Below are 25,024 nucleotides of genomic sequence, written 5' to 3' on the forward strand. Positions count from 1 at the left end.
TTTCACGGAAGTACTTCATGCTCTTTGACGCTTCTCGTGACTTGCCTTTTCCTCTCGACGTTGTGTTTCCAAGATTACACAGTGGTCATTCACTGCTGTGTAATAGTTCACCATGGGAAGGTACCCCTCGGGGGATTTTAATCAGAGTGACTGATGTGGTGAAATTTGCTTTGTAGGAAGATTGCTCTGGTGAATTTTGCTACTCTTAAATCTAAAATCTAAAAATCTTATAGCTCTCTCCCCTTTGTTCTGATACAATCAGAGTCCTCTTTGCTGGGGAGTAGGGGGTGTCCCTGATAGATACCACAGCTTTTACTTACCCTAACCACTGAGCTTTATTGCCTGTCCTTTTTCTGTTAAAAACAAGAGGTTTGTTTTCCAAGCATAAAAGTCATACTATAAATATGCATTTACACTATACAATACTGTTCTTTAATGTTCTATGCCTCCTGCATTGATCAGAATCAAAAACTTGCCAGCCATTTGTGTGTGTCTCCCTCACCCCGTAGATGTGATTTAGCGTTCTTATGAAACTGGAATTTCAATTTTCCTCTTCCCTTGAGAAATGGGAGGATCTTGTCACATGGGGTTCCCGCTCCCCTGTGGTTGCAGTCACGCAGAGCTGGATAGCCCGTTGTCTGGCAGGATGGCCGGCACCCACCCGGCCTCGATACATTCGTGCTATTTGTTGGGCTCCTCCAGGTTATGAGAAGTCCTTGAGTAGGCTCTGGGACAGTGAGGAGGGCTGGGAGGAAACCCCCCAGCCTTCCTTGGTGCCATCCTTATGTGTGAGACGTGAACCGGTCCCTCGCCAACTTGGTGGGGTGGCGAGTTTCTTTTACATTCACACTGAGGAGCCAGATTCATTCTTTTCTGCCTTCTCTGCATGAACTTCACAGTGTCCCAGGTCGGGGCCAAAGGCCTGGTCTTGGCCTCCCTGACCCTCTGGGCAGATGCTGCGAGTCCTACTCTTGTGGTTTTCCTCTTGTGGGCTTCTCACTACTTTTCCTTTCCCCCCCTCTTTTAGCCTTGTATCATCAAGATTAAAGACTTTTTTGATGCTGAAGATTTTTATATTGTTTTGGAACTGTAAGTAGTAAGCTTTTTTTATTTGTTTCCATTTAAATCCTTATTGAAAGACTAATGCTGGCTTGTGTTTCTCATCCTGGGGACGCTCAACCTATGTGTGTGGTCGTGGGGCCCACAAAGTGCGTGAGGGGCTTAGTATCACATCTGAAACCCTTCCAGTATTTCCAAAGGCAGGTAGACGCTCCAGCCCTGGATCTGAGGCCTGGGTTTGAACCACACTCTGCTGGTGACTAGCTGACTGCTCACTGTTAGTTGACTTCACCTGGTGTTAAATGGGGTACTAATGATTCCCCATTTGCAGAGTCATAAGGAATAAATACTGTGAAGGGCAGAAAGCCCCCAGCAGAGCACCTGGCACACGTAGGTCCTCAGCCACAGGTGGATGTTATTACTCTGAAATACCTGCCTTGATGGACTTAACTGCTCGGGATCATAGTACCAGGTTGCATGGAGACACCTGAGCGTCTTCAAGGTGCTGGTTTATTTCAGTGGCGATAGAGTCCTGTTTTATTTGGTATGACCAAAATAATTTTCTGTCTCATTCCTGGAAGAAGCCTGCCTGATGTCCATTCCTGCATAAATATGTCATGTTTCTGGGAGCGGCTGTTGGGGCAGACAGGCAAGGCTTTGCTTCCCGAGTGGCAAACACTGGCTATGCAGGTTGTCTGTTAAGATTATACAGTAAACAACCGTCCTGATCAAAGCATTAGGAGAAACTGGACAGCCCTTGTGGGGCTGGAGGGAATATCTGTTGCTGTTAACAAGGAGAATGGTACCTGACTGGGCCTAGTTAAAACAGTTTAATAATAGTAAATAATAATACAATAATTGATACTAATTAAGCACTTTCTCTGAGCCAAGTACTGCTGTAAGCACTTTACATGGATTGAGTCATTTAACCTTCTTCATAAGTCATCAGGTTACTTACAAGTTACTGGTGGGTAACTACTTTTAGCCCCACTTTACAGCACAGGAAACAAGTGCAGAGGGATTGAGTAACCTTGCCAAACATCTGCACTGTGCCGTCTACATCAATTATCTCTTAAGTTTTTCAACAGCTGTCAAAGTATTTGGTGGGATCATCCCCCTGTTTTTAAGAGGCAGAAACAAGATCAGAGAGGTTACCTAACTTGCCCAAAGCGCCCCCAGTGGGGAAGTTGTGGAGTTGGGGTTTAGTCCTTTGATTATCCGATTATATACTCTTGCTTGCTGCCCTATACCAGTCTCAGAATCCTCTGGAGAGTGTGATTAAAATGCACACTCCTGGGCTCTGCCTCCGATCCACTGAGTCAGTTTTAAAGCTCCCCAAGTGTCTCCAATGCCCACTGCATTGTCTTCCCATATTCCCTTGTTCTTAGTTTCCTCTGGGGACATCTTCGTTATGGATGAAGCTTATTACCTAATTGATTTACAATCAAAGTCAATAAATATGGCTTGTCTTAATGACTGTGTTTTGTTTGTGTTATTGTCCACCCAAGTGAGTTTCCCTCCAGGCACAAACCCCCACTATGCCTATGTGTTTCAGGATGGAAGGAGGCGAGCTGTTTGACAGGGTGGTGGGGAACAGACGCCTGAAAGAAGCTACGTGCAAACTCTATTTTTACCAGATGCTCCTGGCTGTACAGGTAGGAAGCCCACAGTGCTTATGGCAACTTTTCTTGTAGGTGAATTACTCTCTGAATTAGAAAGTGAGGCATGGATGGATGAAAACTTGGAGAACAGAGTGTGTGTGTGTGTGTGTGTGTGTGTGTGTTGTTTGTTCTGTTCTTGGCAAAAACATCCCCCCCTTTGACTCAGATGAGAAAGCTCTTGCTGTGAAGTTTGAGAGAGAGAAAGAAAGGGAGTTAAATAAATAAAAACATGGTCCCATGGGTCTTCTCTTTCGCTTGGAGGCACCTGTGGAGGAGCATTGATCTCTGCTTCTGCCTGACCCTTGTAGAATCCCCCTTATCTCTTTATGAGAGGAGCAGGTAAGAGGACAAGGCTGGCAAGTTGGGGGTGACTGTGACACTCTGATTGCTCCCCTTCATATGCAGCATCCTGTTAACGCAGGTGGGCGGGCAGGCATGTGCACTGCCTTCTCTTGATTCCATGAAAGTGCTGCATGGAGGAACAGCGGGTGGCAATTCTGCCCACTTCAAAGAACACCAGCCTTTCTCTAACCAAATTTGGTTGTGATTCTCAGCTAAGGTTTCTTCTTTGAAAATGGGGCAGGAAAATGCTTGCAGGAAATGCGGAGGTTGGGACCAGCTCTTGCACTGAGTGAGGATCGAGGGACATTTTCCTGGGGCTGGTCCACCTGGGCTTGCCCTCCCTGGGGCTTCACCAGGTTCCATTCCCAGTGCATGTGTTCAGAGGAATTTTTGCTCTAGGCCAGAGGGATAGCCAGGGAGAGAAAATTGAAGCCTATGAACAGCTAACCAGTTCTTTACTCTCTCAATGATTTATTCCCTCCCTTATATCAAGAATATTAAGCTGAAATGAGTGCAGATTAGTGCACTTGGGAAATTATTTTATTAATGAAATATGACTTAGTGTACATATCAACATACTACAGGTCCCCAACTTAAGGTGGTTTGACTTAAGATTTTTTGACTTTATGATGGTGCAAAAGTCATAAAGGTTCAGTAGAAACCATCATTCCAGTTTGGAATTTTGATGTTTTCCTGGGCAAGTGATATGCAGTAGGAAACTCTCTTGATGCTGGGCAGTGGCAGGGAGCCACAGACATGACCTCCAGGGTAAGCAACTGATACTCTGCAGGGTGTTCATTGTGTTAGATGATTTTGCCCAACTGTTGACAAATGCAAGTGCTCTGAGCACATTTAGGCTAAGCTATGATGTTTTGTAGGTTAGGTGTATTAAAAGCTTTTTGACAAGATATTTTCAACTTACGATGGGTTTATCAGGATGTAACCCCATTGTAAGTCAAGGAGCATCTGTATTTCAGACCATAGAGTTTTTGAAGGCTAAGTAATTCTTTGCATCGACGCATTTGTTAACTCTGAGTATTTAAACAAATAATTTACAATATGTACTTTACAGATTCCCTTTAAAAATATTATTCTCAGGGTTGGAATAAGCAAATATATCACTTTGGTGGCATTTTTATGGTTTACTTTATAATATGGCCTTCAAAATGTTTTATATCACCCATTTATATTTTTTTATTATTGAAATTGACAGCTTATGTTTCTGCCAAACTGAAAGGATACTTATCTTGAAAAGTGAAATAAAATGTCCACCTGCTATCATAAGTTGCCTTTTTCATTTCTGTACTTTTTAAAGATTTCTTGAAAACAAGTTGTAAACACTAACCCCTTTACCCAGGAGTTTTCTATGATTTGGGGCAATATATTTATGAGTAACATGGCTTACAGTTTCACCCAGATGTAAGACGTGTGTGTTTGTGTGTATGTGTGTGTGTTGTCTCTACTCACACGTGTACTCCATAAATCTAAGGTCTTGCCTCCCTTTCTGTGTAGTACCTTCATGAAAATGGTATTATACATCGGGATTTAAAGCCAGAGAACGTTCTCCTCTCATCTCAAAAAGAGGACTGTCTTATAAAGGTAAGAAATGTATGTTCTGTATGTGGCCATTCCAGTAGATTTCTGTTCAGAGACTTTTTTAATTCATCAAGTGAAAAGTAGGAGCACAAAGAGGTGGAGAACTTGGTCTTTCCACTTTTAGCAATTAGTTTTACAGATCAGGTAGTATTGCTTCAATCCAGATTCTAATGAGCATTTGTTGAGCTCCACTGTGTACAAGCCAAGCCACTTTTGTGTTCAGAGGGAGGGAGGGCTGTCTAAATGGATGAGTGAATTACATCCCATCTTCTCCTTTCTGTCTGAGGCAATGCTTCCTAAACCTGGCTTCATTTTGGAATCTCCTATTGTTTAAAAAATATAAATAAATAAATAAATAAATAATAAATAAAATGACATCCAGGCTGGTCCTCAGGATCCCTGAAGGTGACACCCAGGAGTAAGTGTTTTTTCCAAGCTCCTCAGATATTCCAGTGTGCAGCCAAGGTTAAGACACGGGTCTAAGAAGAACCATGCATAACTAATAAGAATCCTGGAATGTCTGTGATAAGGGTAATAAACCTTTTGTAAGGTTACAGAGAACACAGATAAGTTGGAAAAAAGCCTGGGCCTTGAAGCTTCTTGGCTCAGGAATTTTAAGCAAAATTAAATAACTTGCAAAGCTCAGAATTGCCTTAAATTAGACACAAACTTATAGATTTCAGATTCACAGTAGACATGAACTGTAGGATAGAAACTGATCTAACCTGCATGCCTTTTGGGACTGGCAGATTATATTTATCTTTTTATTTTATTCTATCATTAAAAATGATTCCTTTTTGTCTTTAATTTTAGATTACTGATTTTGGGCAGTCCAAGATATTGGGGGAGACCTCTCTTATGAAAACCTTATGTGGTACCCCTACCTACTTGGCTCCTGAGGTTCTTAATTCCTTTGGGACTGCCGGATATAACCGTGCTGTGGACTGCTGGAGTTTAGGAGTTATTCTTTTTATTTGGTAAGAAAGGTTTTCATTGCTTCAGAGTCTGGTTGGAGTTAATTAGGTGAAATCAGAAACGTGTCCAGGTAGAGGGCTGTGTTTAAATTAGGTCACTTTTTTTTGACCATTGATTTACAGAAAAGTCTAATTTTTCATTATACTGAAAAAAAAAAAAAAAAATCTATATATCCAAATGCCACTGAGAATGCCACTTGATTTCTTTTCCTTTCTTTCTTTACCAATATTAAGCCTTAGTGGGTATCCACCTTTCTCTGAGCATAAGACTCAAGTGTCACTGAAGGATCAGATCACCAGTGGAAAATACAACTTCATTCCCGAAGTCTGGGCAGAGGTCTCAGAGAAGGGTATGGATACGAAAGGGTTAAGAATTTATGGTTTGCTGACATGTGTGTGTGCTGTGGTGGGAGAGTTTCTTTTCCAATTCCATTATGTTTTTCTCCTGTCAATTTTGTTGTTATTTCCTGTTGTTTTGCACCGTTTGAGAGGCAACGGAAGGTATTAAAGAGCACAGGCTCCAAAGCCACACAGATCTCAACTCAAGTCCTGAGTCTGCTACTCCTAGCTATGTGACCTTAGGCAAGTTGCTTAAACTCTCTGAGTCTCCATTTTTATTTGTAAAGGGGACACAGTAAACCCCTACCTTAAAGTGTTTTTGTAAGGGTTAAGTGTAACATACACAAGTACCTGGTACCTATTTAAGTGTTCAAAATAGTAAGTAACTTTTAGTTACAAGGTTTCCTTTGAATAAGTAAACACGTAAGAGTAAATGTAATTAGTTACTTTGTGTTTAAGAATTTAAATGTGTAACTTTGTAATTCTCAAAGAAAAAAGTAGGAAACTAAAACTAAATGACAAATAATGTAACGTAGATGTAGATGATCGTGTTAAATGTCAGTGTCTAAGGAATAATATTGTTGCACTAGACAAGCCAGCCTCCACTTGTTGCTGGCCGTCAAGCTTTCTGTCTGCCAAGCCTGCAGTTCCAGGACCCTCTCCCGGCCTGAGGAACCATCAATCTGTGGGTCTCAGGGAGAGCTGGCTCTGTATCCTGAATGTCTTAGAACTGGGTGGAAGTTCAGCTTTAATTAGTTTGAACTTGCATCCAGCAATGAGAGGAGGGTCAGAGAGGAAAGAGGTTATGATTTCTGAGCAGAGAGAGGTGGTCATTCCTGGTGTGCTCAGAGCACTCTGATGAATACAGAGAGTGATATTATATTAGGGGGTGCTGCCCACCATACCTGCTGACTCCTCGATGACCTCAGCCCCTCTCTCTTCTTTTTGGATGTTGGCCTGTGCTTCTGGCACATTCTAATATTGCTGATTGAATGTATTTACCCTTCTCACTGTGATTTACCAAATTTTCTTATTGCTTTAGCTCTCGACCTTATCAAGAAGTTGTTGGTCGTGGATCCAAAGGCACGGTTTACGACAGAAGAAGCTTTAAAACACCCGTGGCTTCAGGTGGGTGTGGGTCAATGCCTTGTAGCATAAAATACAGGGCAGCCCTGAACTGTGTCCGAGAGATGAAGAAGATGGAAACCTTTGCCTTTTGGGTCTGTTTAATGACGCAGCTGTTTTAGATTAAGCTTTAGGTGTGTGTATGTGTGTGTCTTTGTCTTTGCGTGGTGTTTGGGCGCAACCTTTTTTAACTTGATTCGTGGGTCTTGGATGAACAAGCTCACTTCATGGCCTGTCTTGGTTCCACTTGGCTTCCCTGGGTCTGCAGTTTGGCTGTTGTTCCTTTGAGAGGTGGTTCTAACTGCGAACCTCTGTCGCCCGAGCTGTGTTCCCCTCTTTCCTCAAACCCTCTACCCCGAACAGGTGGGATGGGCTGCATTCCAGCCATCTTCAACTTTAAATCAAGGAAGCAAGGGGTTGGAGGGGGAGGGCAGCCTCCCTGGGGGAGAATCTATTTCTTAAGCCCAAGGAATTGGATATCAAGGGTCCCACTTGTTCATGGAGAGGAAGCATGCCATTAGTGTAGACTGTCACCTGTGCATTTCAAGTGTGCATTACCTCTGTGTCCCTGCTGGGAGTTGTGGCTGCCATTAGATTATGCGCTGACCTCATTCCAGCTGCTATAGTTGGAACTCCTCTGTGGCTTTGCTGGGGTAATCTTTGGTTTAGGAATTAGCTACAGCATCGGGCAGGTTTTCTGATGGATGTCAGGTCTTAAGTGCAGTTCCATTCAGCACAGCCATACGCCTTTCTGTGAACTTTCATTTGGTCTGTTTCCTGTGGGGTGGAGAAATTAACCATCCAGTCTCAGCGCTGTGCTTCTGGGACTCTGGGAAGACTGTCTCCATTTTTTCTCTCTCTGCTAATCCTCCACACCTAACAGTTTGGCTCAGGGCAGCTTAGGTTGAGAACAACAAATCCTTAAAAGAAAAATTTAAAAAGTAGATATATGTGTTTGGGATGTTGTCCTGGAAACAGCAGTCCCCCCCTGAAGAAATCTGTCAGGTGATTTAGCACTTAATAGACCACACAGATTTGAAATAGCAGGACACCGGAGAAAAAGGCATTTGGAAACAAAGGGTGCCTTTGCATGCGGGGATTTAATTTTGATGAAAAAGAAAAACATGTCTCTTGGCTCTTTTCATGTGCCCTAATAGGGAAACTATTGGGGGCCAGATGTGGAAGTAGAAGGAGCTGTGTTAGTCTTGAAAAAAAAAATGGAGCTGCCTAGTTAGGCCTGGGAACAGGGTGTGCATCTGTCCAAAATTTATGAGCAAGCATAGCCTATTTTTCTTGGACTTTTTTGTTTCAAAAGAAAACTGTTATTAACAGTCCAGGGAAAGGTGAAGTTCAACCCAGCCGCAGGGGTCTCACTTGAATACTCTTTTGTCTACATTTTGTTTTTCAGCAAAAGGTGGAGTGAACATTGAATGAAGACAAGAATGCAGATTGCTCACATAAATCATCTGCTAGTGATAGTTTAGGTTTTATTTTGGGAAAATTCAGTGTTCTTGAAGAAACCAAATGGTTTTGTGGGTCTGGCATTGGACTGAGCACTGGGAATCTGAGTTCTGGTCTGTTTTGTCATTAGCCGAGTCTCCAGTTTTAGGAGCATCCTTTAGATCCACTTTTTGCCTCATGTTTACTTCCTGAAATAGAGGATTCCTTCCTGCTTGCCTCTGAGGAACATTACAGTTTGTATTTTTGAATACATGTGGACATTTCAAAGAAAGGGTATTTACAGATACACATTACTACCTGTGATATGTTAAGGTAAAGAGCTCTCTTTACATAGTATTGCTAATTGATGACTTGTTTTAAATATAGGCCTAAATAGGCTTGTGGTCACCTCTGTTTGGCTGCACTGAAGAGCTGCCACACGAGGGGTGTTTCAGTGTGGTTAAATTTCTTCATGCATTTATTTTTTCAGAAGACAGTTAATGAGCTCATGTGTCAAGCACTGTTAGGGCACTATGGATGCAAAGAAGAATGATTTACGTCCTTGCCTTGGGGAGCTGACAATCTGGGTGGGGCCAACTCTGACCACAGTCACTACAGAGCATTGTGATACATTGATACATGTGGTAGTAGGAGGTGCAGAGTATTGGGGATCCCTCGAATGAAAGGGAGCCACTACACATGGCTTTAGGTCTCCACAGGTTCACATGGTGTAAAGGGTGTCTAAAAAAACGAGTCACTTGGGGATGATATAGGTATATTAGTTTTTTAGGCCTGCAGTAACAAAATACCACAGACTGGGTGGATTAAACAACAGAAATTTATTTTTTCACAGTTCTGGAGGCTAGAAGTCCAATTTTAGGGTGCCTTCAGGTTTGGTTTCTCTTGGGGCCTCTCCTTGCCATGCAGGTAGCTGGCTTCTTTCTGTCCCAACACAGTCTGTTCTCTGTGTATTTACATCCCTGATATCTTTTTCTATTCTTATGAGTTCACCAATCATATTGGATTAGGGCTCTACCCTAACAACCTCATTTTAACTTGTAATTACTTCTTTAAAGCCCCTGCCTCCCATTTCAGTCCATAACAGTGGGGGGACAGAATTTTCAACATTGATTGAGTCCCTCTGATATGGAAGCTACTGTGCCTTTTACAGTGTCTGACGTCTAATGGTGCTCAGGAAAATTTGTTCATGGAATGGATAAGGCAGGTGAGTGAAGTAGACAGGCAGGGAGGAAGACAAGGAGGGCAGTTCTGATGGAGGCTGTGAGTGGGTATAGGAAGAAATAAGGGATGGACCTTTGAGAGTGGTACTGCATGAGAAGTGGGATCCCAAGGGACAGTGTGCAGTGGAATCCAGAATGGGTAGTGGGGAGTCACACTGAGTGATGCAGTGAACAGTGGTGGAAAGCAGGTGATTCTAGCTACTAGGTATAGAACAGGTGAATGAATCCTCGAGCAGTGTAATTTTTCTATAGCCATAAAGTTGCTGAATGTTGGGGGCCTTCATTCCTATGTCCTTCCCCCACCCACTGTGGTGTACTTGGCTTAGTGGGAGGAATGCCAAGTGGGGGGAGTTGGGCTGGAAAGTACATCAAGCGTTGCAATCAGGCAGCGTTGGGTGTGTATTCTGCACACACTACTTATAGTGGCTGAGCTGGGCTTCCAGCTGGCCCCAAAGCCCACATCCTTAGTCATGACGTTTCACCTTTCTGAAGGTGGGGAGAGGTGCACCAGGCCACCTCTCAGTGCTACCAGATGCAAATCCTCGAACCCTGTAGAAGTGTGTATCCAGGGAGGTGAGGTGGGAGTTCTCTGTATACTTCCTACCCCTACCCCAGGCCGCCTCTTCCAGTAGCAAGAAACACTTTTAATGCTATGACCTGTTCACGTGTCTTCCTTTCTTATTAGACCCAAGCTCTGGGTGGGCTTGAAGTCCCTTCTGGCGACTTGTACAGCACTCGCTGGGTGAATTTTCCCAGGGTGCCGGGCTGGTTTGTTAGGAGGGCCCCAGTAACTGGCCTCGTTGTTGGCAGGGGGAGGGGGTGACCTCCTGGAAACACTCAGATGCTGCATGGAGTGAGCCCCAGCCTCTGGCCTCCTGATTGCCATCTCTGTCAGGATCTGGGATGCTGGTTCTGAAAGCCTTCTGACTACTTAGGTCTGTGGTTCTCTCTGACCCGCCAAGAGCTCTTAAGCATGTGGTTTTGATTCAGCCAGTGTTGATTGAGCAGTGCTGATTAGACTGCTCTGGGAAGGCACGTGGTCTTCCCTCTCCCAGAGCTTCAGCAAGAGCATGCCCCTCGGTCGATAGACCGGACGTCTTTGCCCACTTCTCTGTTTCCAGGGGCTTCCCTCAAACATAGCCTACTTATGGTTTTCATTTCTTTACAGGATGAGGACATGAAGAGAAAATTTCAAAATTTGCTTTTGGAAGAAAATAAGTCAACGGCTCTACCCCAGTTCCCAGCCCAGGTATTCCAGATGATGGTCATTAAGTGGAGCCTAAGTTTAAAGAGCCAGTGAGCGAGGGTGATGAGTTTGAATAGTGTCTTTGATAGCAATTGTATAATATTATGTTTTTTTAAAAAAGAATAATGTAGTAGATACTTTGTTTCAGCGTGATCTGCTCTAGCACCCTTAGAAGATTTAATAATAAATAGTATGCTTAATGCATTAGAGGAGCACAGCTAGGGATTGTCATTCAAAAAGTCTCCTGCAAGGCAAGATTAAAAGACTGTATTAGAGGTTCAAAATGAAATTTGTTGAAAAATTTGGGCGAGTCGTTGATGATTTATTGATTATAATTTTCCTTTTCCAAAGTTCTTTGTTAAGTATAAGTTAATATCTGTTCATTCCTGTCCTGCCTTCTTTTGGTGAATGATAACACTCCTCTCCCCCCTCTCCCTTCACAATTTTATAAATGGGAAAACAAAGATGCAATAAAGACTGTCTTCCCATAAAAGAGCAAGACTTAGGGCTCCCAGCGAAAGGCATCATCACCTCTTTAAACTTCATAATTTAGGAGAAGGTGACCAAGAGGAGGCTGGGTGTGCTGCTTACTGTCCGTATACATCACTGAGCGATCGGAAGCCACGGAGAAAAATGTCATTTTGATGAGCATGTTTGAATCTGGGAGATGTGGGGATTCAGATGTCAGTGAGGATGACCAGTAATTCTTGGTACTAGAAGTTTCACATGAAATGCCCCAAATTTACTGGGAGCGTACTGGGAAACTTTGATAATCTTAAAGAAGCCAGTGGTTTTATTTGAACATATCTCCCTTTTCCATCCTTCCAGCCTTCTACTAGTCGAAAGCGGCTCCATGAAGGGGAGCCGGAGGATGCTGGCACCACCAAGTGCCTGGCTGTATGTGCTGCTGTCTGATGAACACTGGTTTAATGTGAAAGATGTACCTTCTTGAACTCTGCTGCCGTTTTATTTGTATTTGTGTTTTCTTTATGGGAACAGCTGCTTTTCCAGAGTCATCAATACACAGTTCAAGACCTAATGGATCCTGGGGTTTGTGCTTTGGCTTGATCCGCTCTTTAGTTGCATGCCTTTTTGTGTGTGTACTTGAAATCATGTGCCTTTTGTCTAACACTCTACCTTGGCTGTTGCCAGCCAGGTTTCTCAAGATACGTCCTTGGTCTCAGCCTGGGCGAGACGCATACAAATTCTAAAGGGTCTTTAGAAAGTTGCAGGGAAAAGGGCACTGCAAGGTTGGGGTGGAGTGTGTAGAGACTGACTGGCTGCCAAAGTCCTCCTGAGACAGTAGGTACTTTGGTGCACATACCACGGGCCTGTTTTAAATTCTCATCTTCACCCTCATAAAGATACAGGTCCACAGTTATGCTCAGGGAAATAAGTCAAATATTATAGGATTTCACTTATAGGAGGTACCTAGAGTAGTTGAACTCACAGAGAAAGTAGAATGGTGGTTGCTAGGAGTGGGGTGGGGGGTGGTGTGTGGAGTTGTTTAATTAGTTTCTATTTTGCAAGATGAAAAGAGGTCTGGAGATGGATGGTGGTGATGATTGTACAACAGTGTGAATACTTAATCCCACTGAACTGTATGCTTAAAAAGTGGTTAAGATGTTAAATTTTGTTATGTGTATTTTACCACAATAATAAAAAGATACAGGACCACCTTGGGTCCAGATGAGTTGTAAAATCCATTGTTTTCCTGATTTTAGGAAGGGGACATGGCACATCAACTGTATTATGTGTAATACCCAGCAGAGTCCTGTAACCAAGCATTAATATTTCTGTAGCAGATATTCACAGTAAAAGGGATAGAGAAGACTTTAAGGCATATAAGTTCAGTCTTTTCTGTCAAATGAGTTATGGGTGACTCAGTTTTCAGAGATGTTTGGGTTTTAGAAATGGGAGTTAAAGCATGTGGGTGTGTCCTGGTGATCCAGCAGTGACCGAGGAGGCCCTTTGTAAAGCCCTTCCCTTGGTTGGTCTTGTCCAGTCCTCAAAGTGATTCTGTGGGCTAGGTCCTCTGACCACCCTTATGTTTTAGGTGAGGGACCCAGGCTGAAGGAGTTAAGGTGATTTGTCCAATGTTACACGGTTAGTTAGTGTCAGAGCTGGGACCCAACCCGGTCTTTCTGACTCTAATGTTCCTCATCTCCTTATTCCCATATTTAGACTCAGAGATGTTGACTGACAAAACGCAAGAGATACTGATGTCTAAATCTTTAGTGTTAGTGTTAAATTATAGGTGGGTACAGCCCTGTGATCTGGAAGTTGGGACACCTTGGTTGCAAGGAACAGGAAACCCACTCAAGTTACTTCATGGGAAAGGGGATTTGTTTTCAAGGTTGTATATGGCTGGATCTGGGAGTCATCACGACCCCAGATAGTTCTAATGGCTGCTTCCTCTTGTCTCATTGACCCACTATTTCCTTCTCTTGTAACTTTGGAGGGTTCATGCTAGGCCACACTGTAGCTTTCTGGCCATGTCATAAATTGAGTGCTTTGGTTCAGATGCCACTGGTGAGCCAGCCAGGGCAAGGTCAGGGGTACACAGCTGTTGGCCCAGGAAATGGAGGGTAGTAGTCGGTAATTTCCATTAGAAGGGTGTGCAAGCTTTCTGAGGCTTGGCTGGCTTGGTGCCTGGAGACTAGATGGGGATTTAGGTGTTTTTCATATTTAAAGGAATGGGGCTGAGATTGCCAAGTTAGATGGGGTTTAGCTCATTTGCATATTTAATGTTAAGGCTATGGTTTCTTAGGGCATTCTTCCCTCTGGGGCAGTCAGCCCTTCTTTGTTTCCAGAGCACTTTGTATTACCTCCCTCAGATTATACCTACCATAGTAAGCTGAATAATGGCCCCCAAAGATGTCCTCATCATAATCCTCAGAATTTCTGAATATGTTCCTTTACATGGCAGTTAGGGATCTTGAGATGGGCAGATTATCCTGTCTTATCCGGGTGGGCCCAAAGCCATTACAGTGTTCTTTTTAAGGGGGACAAAGGAGGAGTCAGAGTGACATAGAAGAGATGGAATGAAGTGTTTTGAAAATGGAGAAAGAGGCCATGAGCCAAGGAATATAGGCTTCCACTAGAAGCTGAAAAAAAAAGCAAGGAAATGGGTTGTCCCCTCAGAGCCTCCTGAAGGAACCAGTCCTTCCTTATACCTTAACTTTTGCCAAGTGAAACTAAGATAATGTGTGTTGTTTTAAGCCACTCAATTTGTTACATCAGCCATAGGAAAATGATATACTCATCAATGGAGTGGTATCAGCTGCTAATCTGGGGCCACCCAATCCACTTTCTAACCTCACTCTTACTTTTTGTGGGGTGATTTCATAGAACCCCCTGTTCTATGAAATCATGGGGCAAGGGGGAGATGGTAAAGCTAAGTGTCTGCCTGCCTGACCCCCACTATAGAAGCTGAAGGGGGTCCCTGGGGGCTCTTTCCCTGGTAGAGCTCTTTCCACTGGCCACCCAGCTGGAGATGATAGCAGGACTTTGAAAACTAAGCAAATGGGGATGAAACAAATGGATGACATTAGTGGTAGGAACAATACTGTGCTAATCTGAGCTTTCTTCATTTCCTGACTTTGGCTTTGGGCAGGTTACTTTAAAATGGGTGCAATAAGAGTACCAACCTCCACACCTGCCAGAATGGCTGCTATCAATGAATCAACAAACAAGTGCTGGTGAGGATGTGGAGAAAAGGGAACCCTAGTACATTGTTGGTGGGGATGCAGACTGGCACAGCTACTGTGGAGAACAATATGGAAGTTCCTCAAAAAATTAAAAATGGTTCTGCCTTTTGACCCAGTGATCCCACTTCTGGAATATATCCTAAGAATCCTGAAACACCAAGAAAGAATATATGCACCCCTATGTTCATAGCAGCGTTATTTACAATAGCTAAGATCTGGAAGCAGCCCAAGTTGCCCATCAGTAGATGAGTGGAATACTATGCAGCTGTTAAAAGAAGGATCTCTTACCCTTTGTGACAGCATGGATGGATCTGGAGATGATTTTACTAAGTGAAATAAGCCAGTTAGAGAAAGACAAGTATTACATGATGTCACTTAAAAGTGGAAGCTAAAAAACAAACTGACGAACGAAATAGGTCCAGAGGTATGGATGCATAAAACAGAATAACAGATCTCAATGGAGGGGTGGGAGAGGGGAGAGGAAGAGCTTAAGCAAAGAACATTTATGCATATATGCATAATCCTTGGACACAATAGCATGGGGAAGGCCAGGGGTGAGCGGGGGTGTGTGGGGGGGTGGGCGGAGGAGGGCAAAAGGGAGAAAATGGGAGAGATCTGTAGATCTGTAATACTGTCAATAGTGAAATAAAATTTAAAGAGTACCGACCTCATGTTGTTTATGGGGATTCAATGGTAGAAGGTCTATTTAAAGTGTCTGGCATGTAGGTGGTAAGGGATCCATCAATGTTGGTTTCCATCATTATAGGTGGGAGGGCCACAAAAGTAGCCAGAGGGAGCCATACAAAGTTCTTGAGCAGGGAAGTATCTGTTCAGCTTTTTGGAGGCCACACAAGATGGGTAGATCATTGAGATGCCTTTGACAAGGCAGATTTGAGAAATGCCAGGCCCAGGGTGGGTGGTAGGAACAGAGGTAGAGGGGCATTTCCCAGTGGCTGAAGTAACTGCCACTTCTCAAGAACAAGCATGTTGCTTCGTGGTGTACCTGCTGTGTGCCTAGGTGCCGGTGCAGTGGACGGCTCTTATTTGTGCTAGTCCTGCACCTGATGCTTCTTGTGCTAACTGCATCCCTGTTTTTCTGGGGCAAGCATCCCTCCTCCCACTTACCCCCACCCCATGTCCTCCAGGAGGGGTTGATCCCACCTGGTTCCTAGAGGAGCTCCATATAGCCAATCTGGCCAATGTTGTGATTGGCTCAGGCAAGGGCATGTGACCCAAATGGATGCAGTGAAAGCCAACTCTGAGACTTTGGAGGGAACTATTGGGGATCCGCTCTTGCTTTCCTGGTCAGATATGAGTTAGGAGCTGCATGGGACACTATGGGAAGAGAACTGTGAGAATGAAGCCATCACAGAGGGAAGCGGAGCTGAGATCGGAGAGACAGGTAATTGTTTGAGCACCTGGATCTAGTTATTCCCGTAATGAGGTACTACCCCAGGACTTTTCAGTATATCCTCCCCCCCTTTTCTTTTAACTTCAGGTTGAGTTATTTTTGTCACTTGTATCTGGAAAAGACCAGACTAATAAATTCAACCATTTACAAACTCCAAGAGACCCTTGGAGATTCCTTTTTTTTCCCTTCCTATTAGGGAAAACATTCTCTGCTCCTGTTTTTCTGCCAAGTTTAGGGTTTTCAGAGAGGTTTGGGGCAGAGAATGGAAAGCAAAGATGTGGGAAGTAACAGTCTTTCCAGCTCCAGCGTTGAGTTAACCCCTCCCAGCTAATTATACCACAGGGTTTGGGAGCAGAGCCCTTTTCATTAAACTTTTAGGAGTTTTGGAAGGATAGGCTGGAGTTACACCAGTGAAGCTGGGAGAGCTTGGTGTGTGCCAGGCATTGTGCTCAGGGACATACATGCATCATCTTCTGAAAGCTCATCTCAACTTCGTGGGGCATTACTGCCAGTCTCTCCTTTGCAGATTAAGTCAGGGCTCTCTGGCTCAGTCAAGTGACTTACTCAGGTTTTCCCAGTTTGTAACAGGTGAAGGCAAGACTTGAACTGAGATTTCCCTTCTCATAAGCCCTTGGTTTTTAACCATTAAACAAAACTGCTTAAGAGGTCTTGTCACCGATTACTACTTGGTACGTTTTTGGATTGGTGTCCACACTTTATCTGGATTATTTCATTGAGCCCTCCCAACATGCCTTAGTTGTTGGACCTTCCTGATTAAGGAGAAACAGACCCCTGGATACCTGACCTAAATCACGCAAAGGTTAGTGGAGATGCAAGACTCAACTCAGCGTCTCCGAGGAGCCTGGCTCTCCCAGAGACGTGGGCATTCACTGTGCCGCTTGCTCGCGCACGTGCTTGCACACCTCCACGACGGGGATCTCATCATCTTAGAGACGTCCTTCGCCCGGCACTTCTTGGGAGAAATTGCCTCCTGGCCCACACTCTCGCTCTCGCTCCAAGCCCAGTGCAGAGGATTAAGCAAAAGGAGCAGTGCGGAGAAGGGGCCAAAGAACCTGCCCTGGGGTCGTCCGTAGTGCGGCAGGCGGCGGCGCCTAACCCAGAACGGCGAGCGCTCCAGTCCGGCTGGACGGGTGCAGAGGGGGTGGGCGCGACGCCGGGAATAGCGGCCTGCTCCCAGGGAGCGAGGCGGGGCACGCGGGGAGGGGGGTGCGGCGAGTGCGCGCTTGCGCGGTGGTGATGGTGGGGGTCCGCGGAGGCGCGCCGGGAGCGTGCGCGGCGAGTGCGCGCGTGCGCGGTTGGGGGCGGTGTGTGTTGCCGCGGCGGCGCGCGGCACGGCGGGAACATGGCGCGCGGATCCGGCGCGCGCGCCTAGCTGGCGGGACCGTTAGCTCGAGGCGGACGCGGCCCGGGCCCCGTGGGGATGGAGCAGTCGCCGCCGCCGGCGCTCGAGCCAACCCCGGCGCGGAGCCGTAGGCGGCGGGAGCCCGAGTCCCCGCCGGCGCCGGTGAGTACGTGAGGGGCGCGGGCCGGGAGACTTTCTTTGTGAAACTCCGTCGGTGCGAGCCGGGCCGGGCCTCGGCGGCTGACGAGCGTCCGCGAGGCAGAACCCGCCCCACCGTACGGGTTCGAGCTCCGCCTCGAGTGGCTGGGCGGCGGGAACTGGTCTGTCGCCTGTCCGCCTCAGTTTTCGCGGGAGTTTGTGCGCGCGCGCCGGGGCTGGGGGAGCGGTATACAGTCGGCGCCCAATGCGCGCGGCGCCTCCGCCCTGTCTCAGTTCTTTCGGAGCGGCGGGCCCCTAACCTGGGCCCACGGGAAAGGTGGACAGCAGGCTCTGGGAGACAGGTGTCCGCGCAGTCGCGAGAGGCTCAGGTGCAGATAGCCCCAGGTGGAATCTCAGAGAGTGAGCTCTCCGTCTCAGGAAGGAAGCAAGTCTGTCGGTGGCTTAGTTAATGATTTGGGAATGCTTTACATCCACCTCATCTTCGTGGTGTGTTTGGGATATTGGTCAGGGCGAAGGGTGCTTAGCTAAATGGACTTTGGAGGTGTGGCATCTTGCTGGGTGGGGTGGGATGGCCCTGAGCATTGGGCTCTCAAAACAGCTGGGGTATAGGAGCGCTTGATGAAAATACAGGCATCACAACTCACCCCAGGCCCACAGACTCCCCAAGGCATACAAGCAGATTCTGAATTTTAAACGAGTTCCCAAGTTGTCATGATCAGGCACATTTGACAAGCATTATCTTCCTGTGAGCAGAGGGACCTGTTCTGTTTATAGCTGACCATGGCATCCTGGTACCATGGCATCCTGACCATGGCATCCTTGGCACATGGTGGATGGCCAGTAAATATTTGCAGGAAGTCTAAATGACTTGGGAAGTTTCCAAAATAGTTCTTGAGACATTTTCAGGAGCTTAGCTTTTTGAGATTAATAACCATCAGATTACTGTATAATGTGATTTTTATCAGGTCCTGACATAACTTTTGTGACTGTTTATAATGCCCTGTTTTTAGTGTGTTGTAGGCAAAACAGGATATACATTGCTTAGAGTAAGCTATCAATTATGTATACCCCAGCTAGGTTAAAGTTAATTCTGAAACAAAATTCTGAATTACAAAATGCATGTTTCTTTCTTCCATCATTTGGGAACACCAGGCTTATAGGATTTTGTTCTTTTGAAGCAGGTAAATATTTACATTTTCATCAAAGCAAATCTGAATTAGTTTATTTAGAAAAGTTGGAAATTTGCTTAAACCTCTGAGTATTTGTCCTCTGTATGTGGTATTTTGAAATTGAGATTTATGTTTAGTTCAGAGTCAATGAAAAAATAGAATTGTTTGATTGAAAGTTATTTGATATTTCAGGGGCTGTTCTTTGAATTTCAATAGTTGATTTCATTTTATTAGTTTCTTTTTTGTTCACTGACAAAATATGAATGTATGGGAAGACAAGACTTTAAGAGTTGAGATTGTATCTGAATAAGTATTGAAAATTAAATGCTTTATTGTCTCATTGTGGCATTTTTGTAGTTTGTGTGGATATTTTTTAATGTTTAAAATTGAGATATAATTGACATAACTTATTAGTTTCAAGTGTACAACATAATAATTTGATATTTGAATATATTACAAAAAGTTCACAATAAGTCTAGTAAATATCACCACACAGTTACACACATTTTTCCTGTGATGAGAACTTTAAGATGCACTCCCTTTACTTTCTCATATGCAATACAGTATTATTAACTATAGTGACCATGCTGTATATCACATCCCCATGACTTTTTAAAAATTATCTTTAAAAAAACCCAGCTTTCGTGAGATATAATTCACTTACCATAAGATTAATTTCTTTAGTGTACAATTCCTGGTTTATAGTATACTCACTATATGTCCAATATCACCATTATCTACTTTTAGAGCATTTTTATCACCTCACAAAGAAATCCAGTACCCATTAACATTCTTTATTTGCCTTTTAGCCTCTGTCTCTGAATTTAACTATTCTGGACATTTAACATAGTATAACTTACAATATGTTGTCTTTTGTGACTGGCTTCTTTTACTTAGCACAGTTTTTTTGAGGCTCATCCATGTTGTAGCATGTATCAGTACTCCATTCCTTTTTATTGCTGAATAATATTTCGTTGAAAGGATATACCACATTTTGTTTATCTGTTCATCTGTTGATAGACATGTGGATCTTTTCTACTTTTTGCTTATATTCATCTTTTGGTATCTGTGGGAGATTGGTTCCAGACTCCCCACAGATAACAAGTCCCTTATATAAAATGTTACAGTATTTGCATATAACCTATGCACATCCTCCTGTACACCTTAAGTCATCTCTGGATTACTTATAGTACCTAACACAATGTAAATGCTATATAAATGTTACACTGTATTGTTTAGGAAATAATGACAAGAAAAAAAATGTCTGTATATGTTCAGAGGCAACCATCCTAGGCTTAACTACATGGTCATCCCTGATGACTGATGATGTTAGGCATACTTTTCTGTGTTTATTGGCCCTTTATGTATCTCTTTGGAGAAATGTCTATTCAAATCCCCATCCATTTTTTTGCGGGGAAGGGAGAGCTCATTTTTTAAATGAGTTATTTGTCTTTTTGTTATTGAGTTGTAGGAATTCTTTAAATATTCTGGATACTAACTCCTAATCAGATATATGATTTGCAAATGTTTTTTCCCGTTCTGTGGGTTTTCTTTTTTTTTTTGATAATGTTCTTTGTTGCAAAAAAAGTTTTGTGATGAAGTCCATTTATCTATTTTTTCCTTTGTTCCTTATGCTTTTGTTGTTCATATCTTAGAATCCATTGTCAAATCCAAAGTCATGAAGATTTACCTCTATGCTTTCTTCTAAGAGTTTTAAGTTCTTAGCCCTTATGCTTAGGTTGTTGATCCATTTTGAGTTAATTTTTGTGTATGTTGTAAGGTAGTGGTCCAGATTCATTCTTTTGCATATGGTGATCCAGTTGTCCCAGCCCTATATATTGAAAAAAACTGTTATCTCACTGAATGGTCTTTATACCCTTATTCAAAATCAACTGATCATATGTTAGTTTTATTTCTGGACTCTCAATTCAATTCTATTATCTATTCTCATGCCAGCTCTACAATATTTGATTACAATAGCTTTTTAATAGGTTTTGAAATTAAGTGTAAGTTCTTTAACTTTGGTCTTTTTCAAGACTGTTTTGGTTTTTCTGGGTCCCTGGATTTTAAGATCAGTTTATCAACTTCTGCCAAAAAATACCTGGGATTTTTATAGGGATTGTACTTAATCTGTCCTTTTTTTTTAAAAAAAAATTATTGATTTGAGAGAGAGAGAGAGAAATAGCAATTTTTATTGGCCTACCCATTTATGCATTCATTAGTTGACTCTTGTGTGCACTTTGACCGTGGATCGAATCTGCAACCTTGGTGCATAGGGACGATGCTCCAACCAACTGAGCTACCTGGCCATGGCCTAATCTGTCCTTTCAGTGATGTTTTGTTGTTTTCTGGTCCAACTCTTGCACTTCTTTCAAAAATTTATTCCTGCCTGGCTGTGCGTGGCTCAATGGTTGAGCATTGACCTATGATCCAGGCGATAGTGGTTTGATTCCCGGTCAGGGCACATGCACCGGCTGTGGACTCGAACTCCAGTGGAGGGCGTGCAGGAGGCAGAGGATTAGTGACTCATCATTGATGTTTCTGTCTCTCCCTCTCCCTTCCTCTCTTTATGAAGTCAATAAAGATATATTTAAAAAAAATTTATTTCTAAGAATTTTATTGTTTGATGTTGTACATGGAACTGTTTTTTAAAATTTAATTTTGTATTCATTTTTCATTACTAGTTCATTGCTAGTATATAAAAAAAATACAGTTTAGTTTGGGATGTATCTTTTAACTTTATCATTGAATGGTAGACTGATCCACTTTTCTGTTTCAAATCTTTCCCCCCAAAATAGTGAGGAAGAATGGTTTTTGAAAGCTTAAGTATGGATACAGATCTAGATTCACAGCTCTAAGTTTGGCTTTGCTACTTACTAGTTTGTATGCGTTTTGACAAATTTTAACTGTTATACATCTCAGTGTTCTTATATCTGTAATGGGACAGTAATATCTATCCCAAAAAATTAAGTAAAAGAGACTGTAAATAGGTATTCAGAACAATGCCTTGCATGTGGTAGGGATTTGGTATTTGTTGTTTATCTTCTTGTGTTAATTAACTCCATTTAAAAGCATGCCAAAAAACAAAAAAACAAACAAAGCACCAAACCAAAACAAAAATAACCAAAAAAAACCCTCCCTAAAACAAACAAACCTCAAACCACAGACCCACAGATACATTAAACACACACAGACACACACACACACATACACAAAACCCACAAAGAAAAAAACCACAAAAACCTCAAACCGCTTCCCGTCCCTATCACTTTCTGTGACCCAAGAAAACTCTGTGAGTGCTTGAGGAATAAGGAAAGACAAAACCTCTCACACTGCACTGTTGCATTGCAAAAGCTTGCTAAATCTAAGCTGTTTATAGGGTATTTGACAATGTATTTGTAATTATTATTAAAAATGATAAGTATATCTCAGAGCTGTTTGTTTTTATCCTATAGTTCTTATTTAATGTCCTGTTCTTTCACTACTTATTTCTTCTAAAAGCAGAAGCAATATTACAATTAAATTTTATGATTAACATTCTTATTTCTTTGGATGGTTGTATAATAACAACAACAACAACAACAAACTGTTAGCGACAAAGGTTGATATTTGAACTAAATAGTGCTTTTGGTGTCTCTCCAGTAGGTAGAGTAGATTGCTGTTTTGTACAGGAAGAAATCAGAGACATAATATAAACCAAATATGATGCTTGGGACATATCATGTTCATTGAATGTGTATTCACTATGAACTAAAGAAAATAATTGTTTACCTGAGAGAAATAAAAGCATTTGTCCACATAAAAACTTGTATATGAATGTTCATAGTGGCATTATTCATAATAGCCAAAAAGTGAAAACAACCTATATCTTCATCAGTTAACTGTTGAGTGGATAAACAAAATGTGGTATGTTCATACAATGGAATATTATCCAGCTGTAAAAAGGAAGAAGAACTAATACATGATACAGTGTAGATGAACCTTGAAAACATTCTGAATGAAAGAAACTAGCCACAAAAGATCATACATTGTATGACTCCATTTATGTGAAATATTCACAGGCAAACCCATGGAAACCCAAGGTGGATTAGTATTTGCCAGGGGCTTTTGGAGGAGTAGTAGGGAATGACTGCCACTAGGCATGGGGCTTCATTTTGGGGTGATGGAAATAAACTTGTGGTAATGGTTATAAAACTGAATAAATTAAAAAACAACCATTGAACTGCATATATTAAATGGAATGTGAATTTTATGGCATGTGAAATATATCTCATAGTAGTGTTATAAAAGTAAATTAGAAAATAAAAATGTCTAATATTTAAAAATGCTGTTCAAGATATTCTCCTAAAGTCTTCATTTGCACCCCCCCCCCCCATTTTAATTATCACGAATACATGGTAAAATAAGTAGGGTTATACCTGTCATCTAAGATGATCCTTGTCATTTAAGGCTGTTTTATGAAGTGACAAACTAAATCCAAAAGTAATAGTTAAAATAGAGTGTATATGAATAAACAATTTTAAGTATATGAAAAACTACATTAAATCCAACAATAAACCATTATATTATTTCATTACTTTAATATTAACATTTTGCTAATAATTGGATGTGTTTTACAAAGTAGTTAAGATTTATAGAATCTGTCTTGACATTTTCTAAAATAAAATAAATGTTTACTAAGCATTTATATAGAGAACACCAGAAATTAAGATGGATGAGAAAGTTTCTGTGAATTAAAAATGTCATATGAACATTTCAAGGTGTCTGAACTTTCTTTGAAATCATTAGTTTTTTTTTAATTATTTATTTTTAATGTTTTTATTGATTTCAGAGAGAAGAAAGGAGAGGAAGAGAGAGAGAGAAACATCAGTGATGAGAGAGTCATTGATTGGCTGCCTCTTGCATGCCCCTACTGGGGATTGAGCCTGAAATCCGGGCATGAGCCCTGACTGAAAATTGAACCATGATCTCCTGGTTCATAGGTCGGTGCTCAACCACTGAGCCACCCCAGCTGGGTGAAATAATTAGGTTTTTAATGCAAATATGCTAACCTTTGTGTGTTTATGAGATTACTGTGCCAAATTGTATATATAGAACAGAGGAAACTCTCAACTCCATAGGACTTTTTCTGTGACCTATTCTCTACTAGGAACTTAGTTTCCTGATATTTTTGCTAGCATAGTTTGATATCGAGGAGTATATATACGGTGTCCCAAAAACTGTATACGCACTTTGAATGATTATAAAGTCAGTGTTTATTAACATACAGTTCATTTTTGAAATTTAAAAGAATCTGTAGAAATGAATAATTTTTTTTGTCAATGCCTGTTTTCAAACTGATGACTGTTCTGGTTCAGGCACTGCTGATAACGTGAAGCATTGGAATTGCAAACATCAAGAATCATTTTGTTTGGTATTTGTGTGCCCTCAATTCGTTGACTGTTGCCAGTTTTGTACTGTAAACTTTATCTTTCATGTATCCCCATAAAAAAAAAGGTTCTAGTGGCACTTTAGGATAAATTTTCTTTATTCAGAGCTTAGTCTGGCTTCACCCATTATTTCAAATCAGTTAAACCTGAAAAGGAGTGAAAACTAACTGAGTCATCAGCTGTTAAAGTATGTGTACATTTTTTTGGTACACCCTATATTTAATAAGGCGAAGCACTTAGGATAGGATAGTACCTTTTATTTTGGAGTTAACTAGTATATTCTCTTTCTCCTCTCAGGGTTTTGCATGTTACCAATATGAATTTGGAATTCAGGCACCTTTATTGGACATTTGGCCCTGTGTGTAGTTTCTTATCATTAAGAAAAGTATACTGCAGTGGGTTGCACAATTTCCTGATAAGGTCCTAAAAGCACTGCCACAATTGTAGTTCTCTATATATTGTTTTGTATTGAGTGCTGTCTCGGATCCTATGGTTTTAGCTTATGTAGAAACATGATTTTTGAAATTTGCCCCACTGTCAAATAATGCTCTTGTTTAAATTCATTGCTTCCTAATCTCCACAAAGATTTATAAAAACCACATATAAAAATTGTTCAGGAAATTGGCCATAAATTCCAAATATATTTTATAAAAAGTAAAATTTTCATTAGGCATATTTGGAAGTTTTATGTAAATTATAGAGTACTTGTGTGGTTTAAGTATAGAGTCTGTTGGTTTCAGATTATTATAGCTAACATAGT

At 42.1% G+C, this 25,024-nt stretch overlaps 2 protein-coding genes across 8 annotated transcripts in view; both read left to right on the forward strand.

The window, feature by feature from the left end:
* Positions 1 to 12,725, forward strand: part of CHEK2 (checkpoint kinase 2) — a 29,204-nt gene extending 16,479 nt beyond the window's left edge. For 5 of the 6 annotated variants that reach the window (XM_016198622.2, XM_016198621.2, XM_016198619.2 and 2 more), the window contains 8 exons: positions 1,028 to 1,089; positions 2,615 to 2,714; positions 4,575 to 4,661; positions 5,472 to 5,635; positions 5,867 to 5,982; positions 7,014 to 7,099; positions 10,946 to 11,026; positions 11,852 to 12,725. In XM_016198622.2, the coding sequence (XP_016054108.2) occupies positions 1,028 to 1,089; positions 2,615 to 2,714; positions 4,575 to 4,661; positions 5,472 to 5,635; positions 5,867 to 5,982; positions 7,014 to 7,099; positions 10,946 to 11,026; positions 11,852 to 11,938 (783 nt within the window). In that variant the 3' untranslated portion in view covers positions 11,939 to 12,725. Of the gene's footprint in view, positions 1 to 1,027; positions 1,090 to 2,614; positions 2,715 to 4,574; positions 4,662 to 5,471; positions 5,636 to 5,866; positions 5,983 to 7,013; positions 7,100 to 10,945; positions 11,027 to 11,851 lie in introns of those variants that run through there. The other variant, XM_016198624.2, reaches the window with a different exon arrangement.
* Positions 12,726 to 17,576: 4,851 nt separating this feature from the next.
* TTC28 (tetratricopeptide repeat domain 28) overlaps positions 17,577 to 25,024 on the forward strand; it is a 463,353-nt gene continuing 455,905 nt past the window's right edge. For both annotated transcript variants that reach the window (XM_087828508.1, XM_087828509.1), the window contains exon 1: positions 17,577 to 17,669. In XM_087828508.1, the coding sequence (XP_087684634.1) occupies positions 17,586 to 17,669 (84 nt within the window). In that variant the 5' untranslated portion in view covers positions 17,577 to 17,585. The remainder of the gene's footprint in view (positions 17,670 to 25,024) is intronic.

The sequence above is a fragment of the Miniopterus natalensis genome, chromosome 20 (assembly GCF_054644295.1).
Source record: "Miniopterus natalensis isolate mMinNat1 chromosome 20, mMinNat1.hap1, whole genome shotgun sequence".
Lineage (NCBI taxonomy): Eukaryota > Metazoa > Chordata > Mammalia > Chiroptera > Miniopteridae > Miniopterus > Miniopterus natalensis.